The sequence below is a fragment of the Symphalangus syndactylus genome, chromosome 13 (genome assembly GCF_028878055.3).
Source record: "Symphalangus syndactylus isolate Jambi chromosome 13, NHGRI_mSymSyn1-v2.1_pri, whole genome shotgun sequence".
NCBI classification, from domain to species: Eukaryota; Metazoa; Chordata; class Mammalia; order Primates; family Hylobatidae; genus Symphalangus; species Symphalangus syndactylus.
In genome coordinates this window covers 117,002,179-117,025,155 of record NC_072435.2, presented here as the reverse complement: position 1 = coordinate 117,025,155, position 22,977 = coordinate 117,002,179, and the positions used below count along the sequence as shown (strand labels likewise).

The 22,977-nt window shown below is 49.7% G+C and overlaps 1 protein-coding gene across 9 annotated transcripts in view; it reads left to right on the top strand.

Moving 5' to 3' along the window:
- CAMKK2 (calcium/calmodulin dependent protein kinase kinase 2) overlaps nt 1-22,977 on the top strand; it is a 76,943-nt gene that overhangs the window by 5,438 nt on the left and 48,528 nt on the right. For all 9 annotated transcript variants that reach the window (XM_055237764.2, XM_055237772.2, XM_055237767.2 and 6 more), the window contains exons 2-5: nt 15,290-15,822; nt 18,920-18,967; nt 20,298-20,351; nt 21,114-21,165. In XM_055237764.2, the coding sequence (XP_055093739.1) occupies nt 15,349-15,822; nt 18,920-18,967; nt 20,298-20,351; nt 21,114-21,165 (628 nt within the window). In that variant the 5' untranslated portion in view covers nt 15,290-15,348. The remainder of the gene's footprint in view (nt 1-15,289; nt 15,823-18,919; nt 18,968-20,297; nt 20,352-21,113; nt 21,166-22,977) is intronic.

Here is a 22,977-nt window from a genome sequence, read left to right as displayed (position 1 = left end):
CCGTAGCCCCTCAGTTAATGAACTTCTGGGCATGAGACATTTTTTTGTCACTCTGTTTGGAGGGAGCAGGTGATGGAAGAAAGGTTTCTTGAAATCACTCAGGAATCAGTTTCCCAACCCAAGGTTTTCGGGATTCCCTTCATTGCACCCTTACCTACCCCTCTACAAGAATCGTGGCTCCCCATTTAAACCCATTGCTGGCCAGATGCAGTGGCTCACGCCTGTAATCACAACATTTTGGGAGGCTGAGGCAGGTGGATCACTTAAGGTCAGGAGTTCAAGACCAGTCTGGCCAACATGGTGAAACCCCGTCTCTACTAAAAATTCAAAAATTAGCCAGGTGTGGTGACGCACGCCTGTAATCCCAGCTGCTCTGGAGGCTGAGGTAGGAGAATCGCTTGAACCTGGGAGGCGGAGGCTGCAGTGAGTCGAGATCAGTGTGACTGCACTCCAGCCTGGGTGACAGAGCGAGACTCCGTGTCAAAAAAAAACCCCACAAAACAACAACAACAACAACAAAACAAACCCATTGCCTCCTGGATCAATTCATGGTCATTTCATTACAATTTTCAGGGACAGTCTTTATTTTATTCAGTTCCATTCTTTTCAGTTATGGTGACTTTTTGTTTGTTTTTGAGATGGGATCTCACTCAGTCGCCCAGGCTGGAGTGCAGTGTTGCCATCATGGCTCACTGCAGCCTCAACCTCCCAGGCTGAAGAGATCCTCTTGCCTCAGCCTCCTGAGTAGCTGGGACTACAGCCCTGCACCACCACGCCTGGCTAATATTTTTAATTTTTTTTGTAGAGACAGGGTCTTGCTTTGTTGCCCAGGCTAGTCTCGAACTCTTGGGCTCAAGTAATCCTCCCGCCTTGGCCTCCAAAAGTGCTGGAGTTACAGTTGTCAGCCATTACAACCGGCCATGTTTTGTTAAATGAAGGTCCCCATGTGATTTTATTACTATATATTTTGTGAGACTTTTTTCCAGGTAAGTAAATCCACAAAGTAGAGAAAACCAGACAGATAGTGCCACGGCCCTGTGGCCATGAGTGGAGTCAGCCCAGTCTGTCCTGATAGCTTTGCCAGGAATACCCGCTAAGAAAGCAGAAATGGAAAGCTGGCCTGAGAGGAAGGCTAGCAGAGATCAGCTCCTGAACCCTTCCATGTTCCAGACCAGGGAAGCGGAGTGCAGAAAGGAAGGGAGGACGTGATCTTTGCAGAACAATTACCTTGAGCCACGCTGTGTACTAGGGACTGCCATAGAGAAGATCAACTCTATAGCCACCCTTTAGGTAGGTCTGGCACCATTTCACAGATGAGAAAATCAAGGCTCAAGGTCCTCTGGGATCTGTATCCTTTCCTGATGCACCTTCTCTTCCTGAGGTCTCAGGCCTCCCTTGGCTCCCCCCGCAACCCTTTTTTTTTTTTAAAGACAGGGTCTTGCTCTGTCCCTCAGGCTGGAGTGCGGTGGCATGATCTCAGCTCACTGCAACCTCTGCCTCCCGGGTTCAAGTGATTCTCGTGCCTCTCAACCTTCCAAGTAGCTGGAATTACAGGCACGTCCCATCACGCCTGGCTAATTTTTGTATTTTTAGTAGAGACGAGGTTTCACCATGTAGGCCAGGCTGGTCTCGAACTCCTGACCTCAGGTGATCCGCCCGCCTCAGTCTCTGAAAGTGCTGGGATTATAGGCGTGAGCCACCGTGCCCAGCTTTGGCTCCTTATACTGGCAAATTATGCTCGTTTTCTGATGGAGTGGAGTCCACCTTCCCCGGGAGGTTATGGGATGGAAAGCATTTCCGAATAGTTTTGGGCTCTGAGAAATAAGATTTAGAATTATTATTTGTTTTCTTCCCTGATTGGACCCCTTTCTCAACAAAACCAAAATAATAATAATAAAAAAGACATCTTTAAAATAATGTGAGTTCTGTTAGATTTTGTAGGGAAGACCCCTGGCTCCTGCTTTCCCCATCGGGGACGTTACTGATCCAAATGGGAAAGGGATTACTGTAGCTGCCAGTGTTTTCGGTTTCAGTCATGTTTGTAGTATTGCCACTGAAGTTTTTTTTTTTTTTTTTTCCAATTATGAAACATTTTAAGCATAGAGAAAAGCCAAAGTTTTGCTTTGTTTTTTTGGACCGGCTCGCTTTTTGGAAAGCTGGAAGGAGGCCCAGGAGGTGACGGAAACGGGGCAGAATGGGGCGCCCTGGCTCTGCAGCCTCAACCCTTCACCCAGCCCGCTCTTTTGGTTGGGGTGGGGTAGGGGGTTTGGTGCTGGTGACAGGCTCTACCCTGGGGAACCGAGAAATGCTGGGACTTGGTTCCTGTCCCAGGTGAGTGGTCTCGGAGCCTTTTGGAAAAGATGAAGAATTCTGACATCCTTTCCCTTTTGAAAAGGAATGAAAGAAAATGAGAAGATTCTGTTGTGCCCCCACCCCCACCCCACCCCATCCTGAAAGCTGCTGAGCAACTATTTTTATGTTGCCTCTTTTTATCCTGGTGGCTTCTGTAAATAGTTGAGAGATGGCAGTTGCAGAGATAAAAATGCTAATCCCAACCTGGAAAAGAGAGGGAGGGTGGTCCTCGGAGGAAAGGGGGGTGGGAGTCAGTGGGGAGGCCAAGGTGTTGCCCCTCTGCCCACGTGGCTTAGGCATGAGGCAGGAACCCAGCGGGTGGGGTAGGAGCATTGTGGGTGGTGCCTGAGAGAAGCTTCTGTTAGAGAAGTTTAAATGGGGAACCAGTGTTTTGCGGGGGCCAGGGTGCAGGAGGGAGAGCACACTCCCTTTTTTGTTTTCGAAATGTGCTTTGGGGTATTGCCTTCAAGGCTTCTGGCAGAGAAATATTTTATTAGGTTCATCCCGGACAGTTCTGCCCTCTAGGTCCAGGTGTGGGGATGTTGGGCCCTGCAGAGCTGCAGAGCTGGCTCCCTGCACTCTTCTTGTCCCTCAGCTGAGGAGGCTTGCAGCTAGATTTAGCATGATGTCCAAAAGGTGGGGAGGAGGGAGGGAGGGAGAAGGGCCGTGGGTGGCCCAGGCACTGATATCAGCCTGTGGGTTTCGAGCTGGCCCTCTCCATCTCTGATTTGCCAAGAGCATGTTGGAGTAGAAGTCTTTTTCTTGTTCATTACAAACTGAGATTCCAGTTGTTTTCCAACCTCTTCCTTTGGTTCAGTGAAAGGTTGGGAGGGATGCAGTGGGGGAAGAGGAAGGAAGGAAGATGGTTTCTACATTTTATTTCCAAATACCTCCCTCCCCTAAACATATACCCAAACTCACCCACACATTCGTAAGTTCCTCACACTCCAACGCTGGGGCTACCTATGCACACCTGGCTTTATTTTTATTTATATTTTTTAAATTTAAAATTTTTCGAGACAGAGCCTTTCTCTGTTGCTCAGGCTGGAATGCAATGGTGCAGTCATAGCCCAATACAGCCCCAACCTCCCGGCCTCAAGGGGTCTTCCCACCTCAGCCTCCGACGGAGCTGGGACCACAGGTGTGCAGCACCACACTTGGCTAATTTTTAAATTTTTTTTGTGGCGATGGGGTCTTGCTATGTTGCCCAAGCTGGTCTCGAATCCTGGCCTCAAGCGATCTTCCTGCCTTGGCCTCCCAAAGCACTAGCATTACAGGCGTGAGCCACCACCGTGCCTGGCCCACAGCTGGCTTTAGATGCCTGACTGCGTGACTAGGGCCATTCTTCAGTGATATTTCATTATTGACTAAGTAATAGCTGCCTAAGAACTCTTAAGACAGTTGGCCCTGGCGAGCAGCAAGACAGGGGAGCTGCTTACTCTTTGAGCATCCAGGGCCTCAGGGGTCACTGGGCTGCAGGGCCGGCCACCTGGATCTCCTCCTGGCCCAACTGCGAGCCTGCTGGGCTGCCTGGATGAGGTCATCTCAACTTCTCTGAGTCTCAGTGACTGCATCTGCAGCCTCTGTTGCGCTGATTGCAAAAGCCATGTGAGAATGTGCCCTTATGACACATGGAAGCAAGGATGTGAAATGATATGCATATGCTATTTTTAATTTTGTAAAATGTGATGCATATGGACAAGGGCTAGAGGGGAAGATGAAGAGTTAGCATGGCGAGATTAGAGATTTAAGAGATTTTGTTTTAAAATAAATTGAAACCGGCTAGGCACAGTGGCTCATGCCTATAATCCCAGCACTTTGGGAGGCTGAGGCAGGTGGATCACTTGAGCCCAGGAGTTTGAGACCAGCCTGGGCAACATGGCAAAACCCCGTCTCTACAGAAAATACAAAAAGTTAGCCAAGTGTGGTGGTGTGTGCCTGTAGTCCCAGATACTCGGGAGGTAAGGTGGGAGGGTCACCTGAGCCCAGGAGTTCGAGGCTGCAGTGAGCTATGATTGCACCACTGCACTCCAGCCTGGGCAATAGAGTGATACCTTATCTCCCCCTCCACCCCCCGAAAAAAAATGGAAGCCAATTGAGGGCCGTGAATTCAATAACTGCCAAAGTTCTTTCTTAGCAACAGCTTCTATATAGTGAGCATTCACTTGTGCCCTCCTGAAGCACTCAGTAGCTGGATGATTGTGGGCAAGTCAGCCAGGCTCCCTGTGCCTCAGTTTCCTCACTGGTGGAACAGGGATAATAGCAGGACCTATTTAGCTAGGTGTAGTGGTGCGCACCTGTAGTTGCAGCTACTTGGGGGGCTGAGGCGGGAGGAATGCTTGAGCCCAGGAGATCAAGGCTGCAGTGAGCCAAGATTGTGTCACTGTACTCCAGCCTGGGTGACAGAGTGAGACCCTGTCTCAACCAAACCAAATCAAACCAAACCAAACAGTATCTATAACTCACAAGGTGGTTGTGACAATTAAATGAGATGACACAGGCTTAGAAGAGTGCCAAGCACTCATGAAGGCTAACCATTAGTATCACTGCATCTGCAGCAATGCAATTCTTGTGTTGAAAATGCCAGTTTCTTCTCTCCCTGTTCATCAGCCCTTCCCTGCCCCATCCTTGATGTTTTAAGATTAAAAGAAAGAAGAAAAACAGTGTTGGAAGTGCTGGTTTCTGCCTGTCAAGGTGAAGGCTGTCCAGGTTGCCAGAAGCCTTGTAGCTGCCTGGCAGTTTGGCCTGGATGAGAGCCCTGGGGTGTAGGGAGACAGCAGCTTCCCTGTCAATCAGCTCTGTCATTTGTAAGTCAGGGCCTTTGACTGTAAATGAGGGAAAACTAATCATGAACTAGCTTAAGCAAAAATGGAAATATGTTGGCTCATGTAGTTAAAAATTGAGGTACATGAGCATCAGGCATGGCTGAATCCAGGTGCCTAAACAGTGTCTTCAGCCTCAGCTCTTTGCCCTCCATTACCTCTCTTCTCTCTTCTTAGACTTCATTCTGAGGCAGGGTTCTCTCCAGCCCCTGGCAGCTTCAGGAATATATCCTCTGAGCTCTAGGTTCAACAGAAAAGACATTCTTTCTTTTCAACACTTCCACAAAATCACAGAATAAGATCCAATAGACTGACTTGGGTCACACATCTACTCTCTTTTTTGAGACAGGGTCTCACTCTGTCACCCAGGCTAGAGTGCAGTGGCGTGATCATGGCTCACTGCTGCATCAATCTCCCCAGCTCAAGTGATCCTCCCACCTCAGCCTCCCTTGTAGCTGGGACTACAGGTGTACGCCACCATGCCCAGCTAGTTTTTTTTTGTACTTTTGTAGCGATGAGATCTCGCCATGTTGCCCAGGCTGGTCTCAAACTCCTGGGCTCAAAAGATCTGCCCACCTCAGACTTCCACAGTGCTAGGAGCACAGGTGTGAGCCACCATGCCTGGCCCACACATCTACTCTGTTTCTTTTTTAGATAAGGTCCTGCTCTGTTGCCCAGGCTGGAGTGCAGTGGTGCAATCTTGGCTCACTGCAACCTCTCCTCCTGGGTTCAAGTGATTCTAGTGCCTCAGCCTCCTGAGTAGCTGGGATAACAGGCATGCACCACCATACCTGGCTAATTTTTGTATTTATAGTAGAGGTGGAGTTTCACCATGTTGGCTACACTGGTCTCGAACGCCTGGCCTCAAGTGATCTGTCCGCCTTGGCCTCCCAAAGTGCTGGGATTACAGTCGTGAACCGCTGTACCCGGCCTCATATCTATTCTTGAGTTACCCACTTGACCAGAGCAATTGCTACCCAGCTGGCCAGGCTTGAGTCACATGCAAATCTCTGAAGCTGATGGTGGGGTCAGCCCTGTAGGGCCACCTCTCATATGGAGGGATGGCTTCCCAGACATAAATTGGGCTGCTATTATCAGACTAAAGAAACGTCAACTCTAGGCCAGCTAAAGAAAGCTTCTGACCTTCTGAGTGGCCATGGGACAGAAGAAATAAACAACAACTTCTAGCCAGTATTTACTGAGTGCGAGCAGTGTCCTAGAAAGTTCTAGGCCCAGGAATTCAGCTGTAAACAAGGAGGGCAAAGCCATAGCTCTCATGAGTTAGTCATGTCCATGTCCCTGTGCCCAAATCCTGTGCATTTCTCCTCCAAGCACTTTGAGACCCTGTGCTTTCACTCTCTTCTCTCTCAAACACAGGTCGAGGTCCCAGGAAGGCAGAGGAATGGGCTGCGTGCTCCCCCTTGTTAGAGATTTTGGCCCAGCCTGGACTTTATTCAGGACGCAATATGTGGACATGGCAAGGCTGTGCCTGTAATTGTTGGCCCCTTCCTGAAAAACTCAGCCCAGCCGGGTGCGGTGACTCATGCCTGTAATCCCAGCACTCTGGGAGGCCAAGGCAGGTGGATCACTTGAAGTCAGAAGTTCGAGACCAGCCTGGGCAACATGGTGCCAAAAAATACAGAAATTAGCTGGGCATGGTGGTGCACCTGTAGTCCCTAGCTCCTTGGGAAGCTGAAGCAGGAGAACTGCTTAAACCTGGGAGGCAGAGGTTGTGCTGAGCCGAGATCATGCCACTGCATTCTAGCCTGGGCAACAGAGCGAGACTCCATCTCAAAAGTAAATAAATAAAAATAAAAATAAACGAGAACAACAAAACAGCCCAATTGTCGCCCTGCCTAGAACCACTGTGTGACTTTGGGCAAATCAGTAAATCCTTCTGAACCTTCATTTTCCTCATTGGTGAATGAAATGGTCAGAGCAGGTGACCACTGATGTGCACCTGTCTTTGCACTGACATTCAATGGCTTGAAAGCAGGGGCTGCAGACTCACACACCTGTAGCAGAGAGGCAGGGCATGAGATGTGGGCCGAGGGGAGGGCGTGGGCCGTGGCAGGCAGCCTGTCCTCAGCTTTGGAGAGGCACTGGGGAGTGGTGAGGACTGTGGCGTGCTGGCGAGTGTGTCCCCTGCCCAGAGCTGCAGAGAGTGGTTGCCAGGATAGAACACAGGCCCAGTGCTATCAGTGTGCAGTTCTTCAAGAGAATCTGTAAATTTGCACTTTTATCTGATATCTCCTGGCTCTGAAATGTTGGCATCTCATTCAAATATTTATTTATTTAGCGACAGGATCTCATTCTGCCACCCAGGCTGGAGTGCAGTGGTGCAATCATAGTTCACTGCAGCCTCCAACTCCTGGGCTCAAGCCATCCTCCTGCCTCAGCCTCCTGAGTAGCTGGGACTACAGGTGTGAGTACCATGCCGAACTAATTAAAAAAATTTTTTTTGTAGAGATGAGGTCTCACTATGTTGCCCAGGCTGATCTTGAATTCAGCATCAAGTCATCCTCCCACCTCGGTCTCCCAGAGTGCTGGGATTACGGCCATGAGCCACCTCTTCTTCAAATAGCTTTGAACCTGGTGTAAGGCCAATATATTGGTGGCCAGATGTCACACAGGAGTCACCATTTGCAACGTTTTTGTTCTAGGGACTGTGATGAGGATGGGGTCTCTGAAGCCTGAGATATCTCTATTGCCATCTGACAAGGGAGGGCCTTTGTTTTTGTGGACCCAGTTGTTTCAGTGGCCCCAAATTAAAGAGTGTTGAAGGAGAGCCGGTTGTAACAGTTGGTGTCACTGGATCTGATAACCCTGCTTAGCTGGGCTAGGGCCCTGGGTCTGAAAGCCTCTCAGGTCTCCCCCTAGAACTTTGGGAAATGCCTCAGAGTCTGTGGCCTCCAAGGCAGCCGGGTTCTCTGAACCCCACTGGTTGGGTGGGGTGCTGTATTATCTTCCCAGAGAAGCCATGACCAAGTCTCACATGCTGGGCGGCTTAAAGAACAGAGATATTAGGCAGGGCACGGTGGCTCATGCCTGTAATCTCAGCACTTTGGGAGGCTGAGGTGGGTGGATCACCTGAGGTCAGTAGTTCGAGACCAGCCTGACCAACATGGTGAAACCCTGTCTCCACTAAAAATACAAAAATTAGCCAAGCGTGGTGGTAGGTGCCTGTAATCCCAACTACTCAGGAGGCTGAGGCAGGAGAAGCACTTGAACTTGGGAGGCGGAGGTTGCAGTGAGCTAAAATTGCGCCATTGCACTCTAGCCTGGGGGACAGAGCAAGACTCTGTCAAAAAAAAAAAAAAAACAAAACAGAGATATATTCTGTCATTTCTGGAGGCCAGAGTCTGGGATCAAGCCTTGGCAGGGTTGGTCCCTTCTGAGGGCACCGAGGGGAATCTGGCTGCTGGTGGTTGTTGATAATCTTTGATGCTCCTTGGCTTCTAGAAGGAGCATCGTCTCCGCCTCCATCTCTGTGTGGCCCTCCCCCTCCGTGCTGGCTGGCTGTGTGTCTACCTTTCCCCTTTATTGGACTAGGCCCGTTGGACTGGGGCCCACCCTAATGACCTCATTTTAACTTCATAATCTCTGTAAAGACCTGTCTCCAAATAAGGCCACATTCTGAGGTCCTGAGGGTTAGAACTGCCACATAACTTTTTTGGGGGACACAGTTCAACTCACAGCAGGGTCTGAGCCCAGTCCCTATAGCATTGCCCTGGGCTGCCCTTGGCCCTCCTCATCATCATCCACTTCCCACAAAGCTGTAGCCCCTTCCAGCCCCTCCTCCCCAACTTCGTTCCTGCTCCCGGCCTCCAGACCCAGGGAACTTGTTTCTGTTGCCTCCACTCTCCTGCCTCTTTTCCACAGGGGGCCTTCTCAGAAGCTGTTTCCTCTGCTGGGAACAAGTTCCTGCTCCTTTAGTATCTACTCACCCTGTAGGTCTCAGCCTAATAGACGTTCACCAAGAGGGGCCTTCTTTCACCCACCGCCTCCCTTCAAATCTAAAATGGTCCCCTCTGGTATTCTCTTTGATCACATCCTGGTCTTCTGCCCCAGTCTGTGCTTATAGATTCATTTGGGCCCTACTTTTTTAAGATGGAATCTCGCTTTGTCACCCAGGCTGGAGTGCAATGGCCCAATCTTGGCTTACCACAACCTCTGCCTCCCAGGCTCAAGCGATTCTCCTGCCTCAGCCTCCCGAGTAGCTGGGATTACAGGCGCCCGCCACCACACCTGGCTATTTTTGTATTTTTAGTAGAAACGGGGTTTGACCATTTGGCCAGGCTGGTCTTGAACTCCTAACCTCAGGTGATCCACCCGTCTCGGCCTCCCAAAGTGCTGGGATTCCAGGCGTGAGCCACGGCGCCCAGCCTTGTGCACCTACTTTTAAATGTTGGTCCCCCCCACTGGACTGTCAGTCCCCTCGGGGGCAAAAACCACATCTGTTTTGTTTATCCAGCACGTGATCATTGCTTTATAATTACTACATGAAAGAACAAATGAATGAATGAATGAATGCATTTCCTTGAGGACCTCCGTGGGCCTCAGTTTCCCCATGTGAGACAGGGAGTGGCTGGCTGAGCCCATTTTCCCAAGGAGGACATTGATGTCCTGGGCAGGACATTGTCCGTGGCCTTGGCAGGATCCTCAGAGCTGTTTTGGGCCTTTTTGTTGTGCCTGGGGTGAGGCAACCTCGAGGGAGCCTGCACAGGTGTGTCCGGGCTTGGGAGCACCTCTTTGGCACCCACTGGCAGCTTGCTGCGCGGGAGGTAGCTGATGCAGGTTGGAAATAGCCCCTAGGAAATGAGAAGGTGTTTCCTGGAGGCCTGCGCCACTCAGCTTCCTGGCAGAGGAAGGAGCGTTTCCCTCATCCTGGCCCAGGTCCCGGGTCCATCTGCTCTAGGAAGGCTCTGGTGGCTTGTGATGAGCTGCCCTGTGAGAGGGAACAGGGTAGAAGCACGGCCTTGGGGGATGGCCTCTGCCTGGATTTCATGGGGAAGGATGCAGGGCCGGGGCTGACATTTTGTCAAATCCAAGCAACTTTGCGAAAAAGTCCTCTCACGCTCCGCCCCCTGGAATCGAATGTTTCACTGTCCTTCCCTGGCTGAGGGCCCGGTCCTGTGAGGGTGACATGGCAGGCGGTTATCTCGGTGCTGGGTGCCTGGTGAGAGCTCAGTTGAATGTTAGCCGTTGCTGTTTCCAGGCTAAACTATTGTTTTTTTGCATGATTTCTTCTGCACAGAGCGTTGGTAGCTTTCATCAGATCTTTGTAGGGTCTGTGACCCCCAAACCGTTCAGGACACTGGCCTAGACTCTGTAGGTGTCTGTGAGGCCAGAAGCCCCTGGATGCATCTCTTCCTGTCAGGGCCTGCGTCCCTGGGGCTCCTCTCTGCTGAGCTCTGGGGTTTCATGCTTGCCCTGCCGGCGCCGAGGTGCGTGCCCTGGGTCTGAGCCGTCTCTCCTCTCCATCCTCCTCCAGACCGCAGAGGCCGAGACTCCGTCAGAGCTGTGAGGGAGGCCCGGGCCAGATGCCAGCTTGCCAAGGAGGCCGATTAAAAGCAGCCTTGCCGGGGGCGGATGGCTCGGTGCCCTTGGCCTGGTGTAGAGTTCGAGAAGCAATTATTTTCCTGTTGGTGAGAAAAAAACAAATCTTCATTGACGCACTGCCGGGCCTCATTTTCTTCTCAGGAACTCTTGCAGCCCTATCAGAGGCAGCTCTAGGATGGGGGAGAGACTACCTGCCTGCCCTGGGGGACGCAGGCCACGCGGCCAGGGCTGAGGGACACACTCAAGAGCAGGCCAGCTCGCTTGGACATCAGTCCTCGTGGGAACATTCCAGAGCATAGGCTACCTACCAGAGCAGGCCATGGGCATCTGTATTAGTCCGTTCGCGCTGCTGGTAAAGACATACCCGAGACTGGGCAATTTACAACAGAAAGAGGTTTAACTAGACTTATAGTTCCACGTGGCTGGGGAAGCCCCACAATCATGGCGGAAGGCAAGGAGGAGCAACTCCCGTCTTTCCTGGAGGGCAGCAGGCAGAGAGAATGAGGAAGACGCAAAAGCGGAGCCCCCTGATAAAACCATCAGATCTCGTGAGACTTACCACCGCGAGAACAGTATGGGGGAACCCGCCCCCGTGATTCAATTATCTCCCACCGGGTCCCTCCCACAACACACGGGAATTATGGGAGTACAATTCAAGATGAGATTTGGGAGAGGACACAGAGTCAAACCATATCAGCATCCAACGGGTGTTTGTTGAAGTAATAGTTTTTGAGCACTTAACCACGTGCCGGGCATGATTCTGAGTGCTTGGTTCATCTAATCCTATGACTATCGGATGGGCACCAACTTTACAGGATGTCAATGACCTTAAGCTGTTGAACTTCAGGGGATCTGAGTTTCCTCTTCTGGGACATAAGGATCATGAAAAGGAGAAGTAAAGTAGCAGCAGCTAGGGCCACAGAGAAATATCAAACTTGAATTGTATTCTCTCATTGATGGGGAAGCTGAGACAGGGACAGAGTTGATGATTTCTTTCTCGGATACAGTAAGGGGGAATGGGGGACAGAGAAGTAGGAGATAAGACCAACTGCTCCCCTCTCCCGACCTCCTGCCCCGTCTGATCCCGTAGCATCCTAGGCCTTATCATCGTAACTCTGATCATGGTTACAGGTATTTTCTTTCCTTTAAAACACTTTTTTTTTTTTTTTTAGATGGAGTCTCGCTCTGTTACCCAGGCTGGAGTGCAGTGGCACAATCTCGCCTCGCTGCAACCTCTGCCTCCTGGGTTCAAGTGATTCTCCTGCCTCAGCCTCCTGAGTAGCTGGGATTACAGGTGCCCACCACCACGCCTGGCTAATTTTTGTATTTTTAGTAGAGATGGGGTTTCACCATATTGGCCAGGCTGGTCTGCAACTCTTAACCTCAAGTGATCTGCCTGCCTTGGCCTCCCAAGGTGTTGGGATTACAGGTGCGAACCACTGCATCTGGCCTGAATTTGACTATTCTAGATACTTTATGTAACTGAAATCTTACAACACTTGTCCTTTAGTATCTGGCTTGTTTCACTTACATACGTCTGCACGGTTCGTCTGTTTTGTAGCGTGAGTCAGAGTTTCCTTCTTTTTTGTGGCTGTATAGTATTCTGTTGTATGGCTCTGCCACATTTTGTTTATTCATTCATCTGTTGATGGACACTTGGTTATACCTTTTGGCTATTGTGAATGATGCTGCTATGAACATTAGTGTACAAGTATCTGTTTGAATCCCTGCTTTCAATTCTTTTGGGTCTATACCTAGGAGAGGAATTGCTGCTTATATGGTAACTCTACGTTTAACTTTTTGGGGAGCCACCAGGCTGCCTGATTGTAGTTTGAATTTGCAGTTCTCTTACTATGAGGTTGAACATCTTGCCACATGATTGGACTCTTTGGCGTTCTCTTACCACACACTCTGTGTGCATGAGTCAGGCCCGTGTCAGGGCTGGGACATTGGGTTTTTCCCTTTTGCTTTTCCTGTTGGGCTTCCCCTGCCATATGCCTGGCATAGTAGCTATTCCATCAGTTCTTCTGGAAGGACTGTTCCTAGAGCACTGAGGGACATTTTCTGCCTCTCAGCCAGATCCTCCAGGGAGCTCTGGCTTTCCGCTGTCTGTACCTTCCTCTGTGTTACCCCACTACCACCCAGTGTCATCGGAGATACCATTTTATTCATTCATAAAATCTCTGCTGAGCCCCCACTGTTTCCTGGGACATCTAGAGAGACTCCCCCCTCCCTTTTTTTTTGAGACAGAGTCTCCCTCTGTTGCCAGGCTGGTGTGCAGTGGCACAACCTCAGCTCACTGCAACCTCTGCCTCCCAGGTTCAAGCAATTCTCCTGCCTCAGCCTCTCCAGTAGCTAGGATTATGGGCATGCGCCACTACACCTGGCTAATTTTTGTATTTTCAGTAGAGACGGGGTTTCACCATGTTGGCCAGCATGGTCCAGAGAGACACTTTGTGATGTGGGTAATTAGCATGGAGTGGCCATCATCCACAGGTGTCTGTCCACAAATGTACTCCCTGAATTCCAGCGGTACCTGTGACATCTGTCCAGCAGAATTTGTCAAACATGTTAACCAAAGGTTAATGTTCTGTCCCAGAGACGGTAAGAATTGACAGCCTAAGGGGATGTGTTAATCTTTTTTATTTTTATTTTTTGAGACGAGTCTTGTTCAGTCACCCAGGCTGGAGTGCAGTGGCGCGATCTCGGCTCAGTAACTGCAAACTCCACCTCCCGGATTCAAGTGATTCTCCTGCTTCAGCCTCCCGAGTAGCTGGGATTACAGGTGCCCACCACCATGCCCAGGTAATTTTTGTATTTTTAGTAGAGACAGGGTTTCACCAGGTTGGCCAGGCTGGTCTTGAACTTCTGACCTCCGGTGATCCACCTGCCTTGGCCTCCCAAAGTGCTGGGAGGATTACAGGTGTGAGCCACTGTGCCCGACCTCTCTCTCTCTCTCTCTCTTTTTTTGTTTTTTTGAGACGGAGTCTCGCTCTGTCATCCAGGCTGAAGTGCAGTGGCGCGATCTTGGCTCACTGCAACCTCCGTCTCCCGGGTTCAAGTGATTCTCCTGCCTCAGCCTCCTTAGTAGCTGGGACTATAGGTGTACGTCACCACACTCGGCTAATTTTTGTATTTTTAGTAGAGATGGGGTTTCTCCATGTTGGTCAGGCTGGCCTTGAACTCCTGACCTCATGATCCACCCGCCCTGTCCTCCCAAAGTGCTGAGATTACAGGCGTGAGCCGCCGTGCCTGGCCTTTTTTAAAACAATTGAGATAAAAGTTCATATAACATAAGTTGACCATTTTGAAGTGTATAGTTCAGTGGCATTTAGTACATTCACAATGCTGTGCAACCATTACCTCTGTCTAGTTTCAAAACGTTTTAATCACCCCCAAAGGAAACCCTGTGCCCATTAAGCAGCCATTCCCCACCCCCGCTAATGTCACCACCCCCATGGTCCTAGGCAACCATTAGTCTACTTTCTGTCTCTGTGGAGTTGCGTGTTCTAAAAATGTCATATAAATAGCATCATATATATGTGACCTTTTGTGACTGGCTTCCTTCAGTAAGCATAATATTTTAGAGGTTCATCCATATTATGGCATATACTTGATTCCCCCCGACCTTTTTTTTTTTTTTTTTTTTTTTTTTGAGACAGTCTTGGTCTATTGCTGAGGCTGGAGTGCAGTGGCATGATCTTGGCTCGCTGCAACCTCCGCCTCCTGGGTTCCAGCGATTCTCCTGCCTCAGCCTCCTGAGTAGCTGGGATTACAGGCACATGCCACCATGCCAGGCTAATTTTTGTATTTTTAGTAGAGACGAGGTTTCACCATGTTGGCCAGGCTGATCTGGAATTCCTGGCCTCAAGTGATCTGCCTGCCTTAGCCTCCCAAAGTGCTGGGATTACAGGTGTGAGCCACGGAGTCCAGCCCTGACCTGCATTGTTAATGTCCAGCATTTGAAAATAAAAAGTCAGGCAACCTTATTAACCTCCTTAGGGCTTCTCTTGGGAAAAACAAAGGGAAGACCAGCAATAGTAGGCCCAAATTCCTGCCGAGCAACAATTGGCTTGAGCTGGAAGCAGCTGTCAATTCTGTAGGGGACATGTGTGCTCTACTTGGGGGTTTTCTTATACTTGTTCCTATAGGAATTGAGTTAGGAATTATTGTCATGGTGTGTGAGAAGTAGTTCCAGCTACTTGGGAGGCTAAGATGGGAGGATCACTTGAGCCTAGGAGTTCAAGGGTGCACTGAGCTATGATTGCACCACTGTACTCCAGCCTGGGCAACAGAGAGAGAGAGAGAGATCTTGTCTCAAAAAAAAAAAAAAAAGACAAAAAGAAAAAATAATAAAAGAAAAAATATAAGAAGATGCAGACTGTGCTTTTCTGTATAGACTCAGAGATCGGATCACACCATGTTTTGCAATATTTTTTTAGGATGTCAACTAGAGGCAGGAATTAGACAGCAGCCTGGTCCAGGAGGAGAGGGGATCCTTTCCTGTCTTTGCCTGTAGGAGCTGGGCCGGCTGATCCTTTCTCTTTCTGCAGGTGGCTCCGCTGCCGGATGGGAGTGCCCCAGTGTGCTGGATGAAGCTGGCGCATGCACCATGTCATCATGTGTCTCTAGCCAGCCCAGCAGCAACCGGGCCGCCCCCCAGGATGAGCTGGGGGGCAGGGGCAGCAGCAGCAGCAGCAAAAGCCAGAAGCCTTGTGAGGCCCTGCGGGGCCTCTCATCCTTGAGCATCCACCTGGGCATGGAGTCCTTCATTGTGGTCACCGAGTGTGAGCCGGGCTGTGCTGTGGACCTCGGCTTGGCCCGGGACCGGCCCCTGGAGGCCGATGGCCAAGAGGTCCCCCTCGACACCTCTGGGTCCCAGGCCCGGCCCCACCTCTCCGGTCGCAAGCTGTCTCTGCAAGAGCGGTCCCAGGGTGGGCTGGCAGCCAGCGGCAGCCTGGACATGAACGGACGCTGCATCTGCCCGTCCCTGCCCTACTCGCCCGTCGGCTCTCCGCAGTCCTCGCCTCGGCTGCCCCGGCGGCCGACAGTGGAGTCTCACCACGTCTCCATCACGGGTATGCAGGTGCGTGAGCCGGTGGTGAGCCAGGTCCTAGGGGTCCCCGGTGCCCTTCCCTGCCCCCAGCAGGGCCTCTGTGGAAGGTTGGGTTCCCCCAGAAGGATGTGAGTGCCACGGTTGACCTAGGAGTTGACTCCAGGGAACCTGGGGGGCAGCTGGGGCCAAAAAGGGGCCCTAGTGGGTCGTGAATCAGCATGGGGAAGGGAAGGTGGTCAGCAAAGGGTGGGTCATGGAGCTGGTTACCAGTGTGGAGTGTGGGCCGCTGGGGCTTGTTCCTTCTGGGGGACCCTGGGAAACAGCACAGAACAGCAGCCTCAGAGTCATCCCGCCAGGGATGAGGGAGCTGGGATGTTTATACTCATGGGTGAGGGCTGCTGGGGCGGTGTGTGTGACCCGCTGCGAGTGTGGACAGAGCAGCTGCAGGGCCAGAGGGAGCCTCCAGCAAAGAGACTGAGGTGTGGGCGAAGGTGTGATGGAATGAGGCGGGTCACTGAGAGCCTGGCGACCACCAGCCTGGCGGAGTGTGCATTGGCACCAGGCACTGGGTTCAGCACTTCCTGTGCATTTCTCACAAGACCCTTACTGTAAACCCTGGGGGGATAGATTAGAACTCAGATCCCCACCAGGGTTCACAGGGCCCTGTGTGGTCTGACCTTCCCACCCCTCCTGCTATTCTGCTGCCAGCTCCCTAAGCTCCCTCTGTTCCTGCCTTCGCATTCCTCGGAATCCAAGCTCTTGCCTTGGGTCTGTACTCTCGCTGTTCCTTCTGCTTGGAACCACCTCCCCCACCACCCCATGCCAATTTTTTAAGGCCTATTCCGTCTAACGTCCAAGTCTCAACTCCAGTATCACCTCCTCCAAAAGGCTTCCTGGGCCACCCTCCCTAAAGCACCCTCCAGCCTCTCTCTGCCCCATGGCCCTATTTGCTTTCCTTCGTAACATTCATCAGCATCTGATTATCTGTGTGTTGGTTGAGTTGTTCACTGCCTGTCTCCTCCCAGCCAGAACGTAAGCTCCATAGGATCATACATCCACCCCCACACCCCATCCCATCCCCAGAGCCTAGCACAGTACCTGGCCATAGTAGGAGTGCAAAAATATTTGTTGAAGGAATGAATGAATTTAATTGGAAGAAGACCCAACATGAGAATGCCTTTCTAAAGGGGCTTTTTTGTTGTTGTTGTTGTTGAGATAGAGGGTTGCTCTGTCGCCCAGGCTGGAGTGCAGTTATGCAATTTTGGCTCATTGCAACCTCCACCTTCCAGGTTCAAGCTATTCTCCTGCCTCAGCCTCACGAGTAGCTGGGACTACAGGTGTGCACCACCACGCCCAGTTAATTTTTGTATTTTTTTTTTTAAGTAGAGATGGGGCTATGCCATTTTGGCCAGGCTGGTCTCGAACTCCTGACCTCAAGTGATCCACCTGCCTCAGCCTCCCAAAGTGCTGGGATTACAGGCACGAGCCGCTGTGCCCTGCCAAAGAGGCTGATTTTGAAGGGGCTATAGGGACTACATTTTGAAGGCCAGGAAAAACTTTCATAATTGGAGACGGGGCCCTGGAGAGTTGAGAGGAGGGAGAATTCACAGCATGAACCAAAAACAGAGCTAGGACCTATGAGCAATGGCTCCTTTTTAGCTTAGCTTCTTTCACAGCATCATTATTTTGAGATTTATCCATGTTGTGGTGTATATCTGTAGTTCCTTTTTATTGCTGAATAATTTCAGTTATATGGACGTACCAGTTTGTTTATTCATTTACCTGTTGAAGGACATTTGGATTGCTTCCAATTTTTTATTATTACAACTAAAGCTGTTATTAATATTTATATGCAATTCTTTGTAAACACATTTTCACTTCTATTGGGTAGAATGGTCTGTGGTACGGCAGATGTTTGTTAAGAAACTGCCAAGGCCTGGTGCAATGGCTTATGCCTGTAATCCCAGCTACCTGGGAGACTGAGGTGGGAGGATCACTTAAGACCAGGAGTTTGAGACCAGCCTGGGCAATAATAGCAAGACCCATCTCTACAAAAAACAAAATAGGCTAGGCCCAGTAGCTCATGCCTGTAATCCCAGCACGTTGGGAGGCCAAGGCGGGAGGATCACCTGGGGTCAGGAGTTAGAGACCAGCCTGGCCAACATGGAGAAACCCCGTCTCTACTAAAAATACAAAAAATTTAGCTGGGCGTGGTGGTGGGTGCCTGTAATCCCAGCTACTCGGGAGGCTGAGGCAGGACAATTGCTTGAATCTGGGAGGCGGAGGTTGTGGTGAGCCGAGATTGTGCCATTGCACTCCAGCCTGGGCAGCAAGAGCAAAACTCCATCTCAAAAAAAAAAAAAGAGCCAAAGTTTTGATTTTGGTGAAGTCCAATTTATCATTTGTTTCTTTTGTCTGTACCTTTTTTGTATTATCTAAGAAACCCTTGTCTACCCCAAGGTTGCACAGACTTGCTTTTCTTGTATCGCTTTATGTTTTTACAGGACAAGGTAGCCAAGGATTACTTGTTTGATTTAAAATTTACTTTTTAAAAGTAGGAACAACTTTCTTTAAAAAATGGGTTTTACAAGAGTCCACAGTGTGTGGTTACATTTTGACAAAGTACAACAAGCAAAATCAGTGTTGTTAGAAGTCAGGAGAGTGGCCACCTGGAGGAGGGCAGAGGTGCGAGTGGCTTCTGGGAGCTGGGGATGTTCTCTTTCTTGATTTGGGTTCTGGTTACCTGTATGTGTTTAATTTGGAGAAATGTATCTAGTTGCAAACTTTTTTTTTTTTTTTGAGACACAGTTTTACTCTGTTGCCCAGGCTGGAGTGCAATGGTGCAATCTCCGCTCACGCAACCTCCACCTCCCGGGCTCATGCGATTCTCGTGCCTCAGCCTTCTGAGTAGCTGGGATTACAGGTGCCCACCACCACGCCTGGCTAATTTTTATATTATTAATAGAGACAGGATTTCACCATGTTAGCCAGGCTGGTCTGGAACTCCTGAATTCAAGTGATCCTCCCGCCTTGGTCTCCTGAAGGGCTTATAGGTGTGAGCCACTGCGCCTGGCCTCTAGTTGCAAACTTAAAATTCATTTTCCACGTGTCTCTGCTTACTCTCTAGGACTGTGTGCAGCTGAATCAGTATACCCTGAAGGATGAAATTGGAAAGGTAAATATCCCCGGGGCTAGGCTGGCTTTCTGCATTCACCAGGGGCTTTCAGATACTGTGGAGGGAACGGAGTAAAGCTGGGAGCAGGAGAGGAGTCTTTGAAGGCGAGGTTGGTGGAGAGAGTTTTGTCATTAATGATCTAGGTTTTTGGTTTTGTTTTCTTGTATCTTAAAATTAAATATGTTTCTGCAGAAGCTCAGAAAGCTTCCAGTGAAATTCCATATCGCCTTGGTGATAGTTACATCCCCAATACATTTGGGGTTTTGTTTCACCCCGAGGTACTCTGACATCTAGTTTTGCTTTTGTTTTAGCCAATGGGGGGTATCATCACCATGGTCAAAAATCCGAATGCCAATAGAAAACAAGTAAGTAATATAAAGGAGTGAGGCATGCCAGCTGTAAGGTAGTAGGGAGTGGTAAGGACGGTGGCAAACCATTAACATATGGAAATGAGGGCTACATATAGCTAGACTTTTCCATTTTTTCAAAAGAAACTAGGAATCTTGATTTTTTTTTTTTTTTTTTTTTTTTTTTTTTTTTTTTTAGACAGGGTCTTGCTCTATCACCAAGGCTGGAGTGCAGTGGTGCAGTCTCGGCTCACTGTAACCTCTGCCTCCTAGGCTCAAGCGATTCTCCTGCCTCAGCCTCCCAAGTAGTTGGGAGTACAGGTGTGTACCACCACACCTGGCTAATTTTTGTAATTTTTGTAGAGACAGGGTTTCACTGTGTTGCCCAGGCTGTTCTCAAACCTGACCTCAAGTGATCTGCCCGCCTCGGCCTTCCAAAGTGCTGGGATTACAGGTGTAAGCCACCATGCCTGGCAAGGAATATAGATTTTTATATCGGACCTTTCTGTTTTTTTCGAGACTGAGTTTCACTGTGTCGCCCAGGCTGGAGTGCAGTGCCGCAGTCTTGGCTCACTGCAGCCTCCGCTTTCGGGTTTAAATGATTCTCAAGCCTCAGCCCCCGGAGTAGCTGGGATTACAGGTGCCTGCTACCATGCCCCGGCTAATTTTTGTATTTTTAGTAAAGACGGAGTTTCGTCATGTTGGCCAGGCTGGTCTCAAACTCCTGACCTCCAGTGATCCGCCTGCCTCGGCCTCCCAAAGTATTGGGATTACAGGTAGGAGCCACTGCGCCCAGCCCAGATCTTTCTGTTTTTAAATCTTGGCAACTAATCCAAACTTTGTAAAAACCTGGGCTCCAATAAAATACAGTTGCGGGACAGATTTCACCAATGGGCTGCCGGTTTGCAACGTCTGTATTAGGGTTCTCATTTTGCAGATCTTAACTTCTGGATAGTATGTCATGGGCATCTCCCTTTATCCAGGGCTCCTATGGTGTCGTCAAGTTGGCCTACAATGAAAATGACAATACCTACTATGTGAGTATCCGCATTCTCCTCCCTGCCCCATCCTTATCCACAGAAGAGCCTCCTTTCCAGCACTCAGCTTCCTGGGAAGTTTTCCTAGCTGTTGTCTCATTTTATTCTTAGGTCATGTTTATTTTGTGCCTTAGGAAGGAAGTGGTATGCCCATTTTACAGATGGGAAAATGGGGAGGTGAGGGGATTGGCCCAGAAAGAGTTGCTCATTCAGCAAAAGGCTTTTATGCCCTTCCTCTGAGCTGTCATCTCTGCATCCTCCATAGTACTGAGAACAAGGCAGCAGTGAGACAGATGTCTGCGTGGGTGGCTTTGGAGTCAGTCCAGCGTAGTTTTGAACCTGACTCTATTGTGTGCCAACCATGTGACTTTGACAAGTGATATTTCCCCATGTGTAAAACAGCTGAGCCTCAGTTTCCCCATGTGTAAAACAACCAGTCCTGCCCCCCTTTGCCCATCACTCCAGCTCACTTGTGTTTTGATTCGATGGCAGCAAGTCCCGAGGCTCGTGGTTTCCCAGCTGAGAGAGGTGACTGTGAGCCTCACGAACACCTCAGGGCTGGAGGCACCCCAGGAGTCCAGCCTCCCTACAACCCCATGGCTGCTCGACCCCCTCTGGTAATGAGGGGCTCACTCTGTTGATCTGAGCCTGCCAGGGGGCCAGGAGCTTGGGCCGGCTTTGGAGTAGAGGAACCCCCACTGCTCCCTCCTTCCCCTTCTCCTCCCTGCTTTAACCAGGACCTGGGGTCTTTTTTTCCTGCAGGCAATGAAGGTGCTGTCCAAAAAGAAGCTGATCCGGCAGGCCGGCTTTCCACGTGAGTTTGGCGGGCCTTTGTTCTTAGGTACAGGGGCTGGGGCAAGACAGGGCAGAGCCCCCTGAATGGGAACCATTGCATTGGGCATGGTGGCACATGCCTGTAGTTCCAGCTACTTGGGAGGCTGAGGCACAAGAATTGCTTGAACCTGGGAGGAGGAGTTTGCAGTGAGCCAAGATCGTACCACTGCACTCCAGCCTGGGTGACAGAGCAAGACTCTGTCTCAAAAAATAATAAAATAAAAATATTTATTAAAGTTATATAGGTATCAAGTCAAAAAATCCAATAGAGGAAAACACTGGCAATTCCTCAAAAAGTTAAACATGATGTTACCATATGACTCAGTAATTTCACTCCTACTTATATACCCAAGAGAACGGAACATCCATGTTCACACAGGAGCTGATGTGTGAATGTTCATAGCAGGTTTAGTCACAATAACTAAAAAGTGGAAACAGCACACACAGCTTCAGAGAATGAATAGATTATATATGCATCCAATGGAATATTATTCAGCCATTAAAAGTAATGAAGTACCAATTCATGCCCCAGCACAGAGGGGTCTTAAAGACATTATGCTAAGTGAAAGAAGCCTGACACAAAAGGTCACATATTATGTGATTCTGTTTATGTGAAATACCCAGAATAGGCCAATCCATAGGAACAAAAGTAGATTTGTGATTGCTAGGGGCTCTGGGGAACAGGGGAAATGAGGGGTGAATGCTGATAGATATCAGATATGTATACAGATATTTAGGGAGGCATTGAAAATATTCTGCAGTTGGCCGGGCGTGGTGGCTCACACCTGTAATCCCAGCACTCTGGGAGGCCGAGGCGGGTGGATCACTTGAGGTCAGGAGTTCAAGACCAGCCTGACTCAACATGGTGAAGCCCCATCTCTACTAAAAATAGAAAAACTAGCTGAGTGTAGTGGTGTGTGCCTGTAATCCCAGCTACGCGGGAGGCTGAGGCAGGAGAATTTGCATGAACCAAGGTGGTGGAGGTTGCAGTGAGCCGAGATCACGCCACTGCACTCCCGCCTGGGTGACAGAGCAAGACTCCGTCTCAAAAAAAGAAAAAAAAATTATGCAATAGATAATGGTGATGGTTGCACAACCTTGTCAATGCACTAAAAACCATTAAAATACACATTTTAAAATGGTAAATTTAGCAGGGCACGGTGGCTCACGCCTATAATCCTAGCACTTTGGGAGGCCAAGGTTTGTGGATCACGAGGTCAGGAGTTTGAGATCATTCTGGCCAATATGGTGAAACCCTGCGTCTACTAAAAAATACAAAAATTAGCCAGGCGTGGTGGTACACACCTGTAAATCCCTGGCTACTCGGGAGGCTGAGGCAGGAGAATCGCTGGAACCTGGGAGGCGGAGGTTGGAGTGAGCTGAGATTGCGCCACTGCTCTCCAGCCTGGGCGACAGAGTGAGACTCCATCTCTCAAAAAAAAAAAAAAAAAAGATAAATTAGAAAAATTTAAATACCACGAGGTATTTGAATTACATCTACAGGAAAAAAAAAAAAAGGCCAGAGCACAGGAGGGCTCATGATGGAGACCAGTTTCTTGCTGACCTCTTTCCTTCTCCTATAGGCAGCCTTGGCTTTTAGCACTTTTAGTTACTGGTAGCTCCTGTGTGTGGTCAGATGATAGGCTGCAGGTGAGCGTACTGGAGGCTGCTTCAACATAAGCTCCCTGTCAGCATTGCTGGGCAAAATGTCAGCTTGGGCCAAAAAGAGAAATTAGATAAGAACAAACAGCTGGGCATGGTGGCTGATGCCTGTAATCCCAGCACTTTGGGA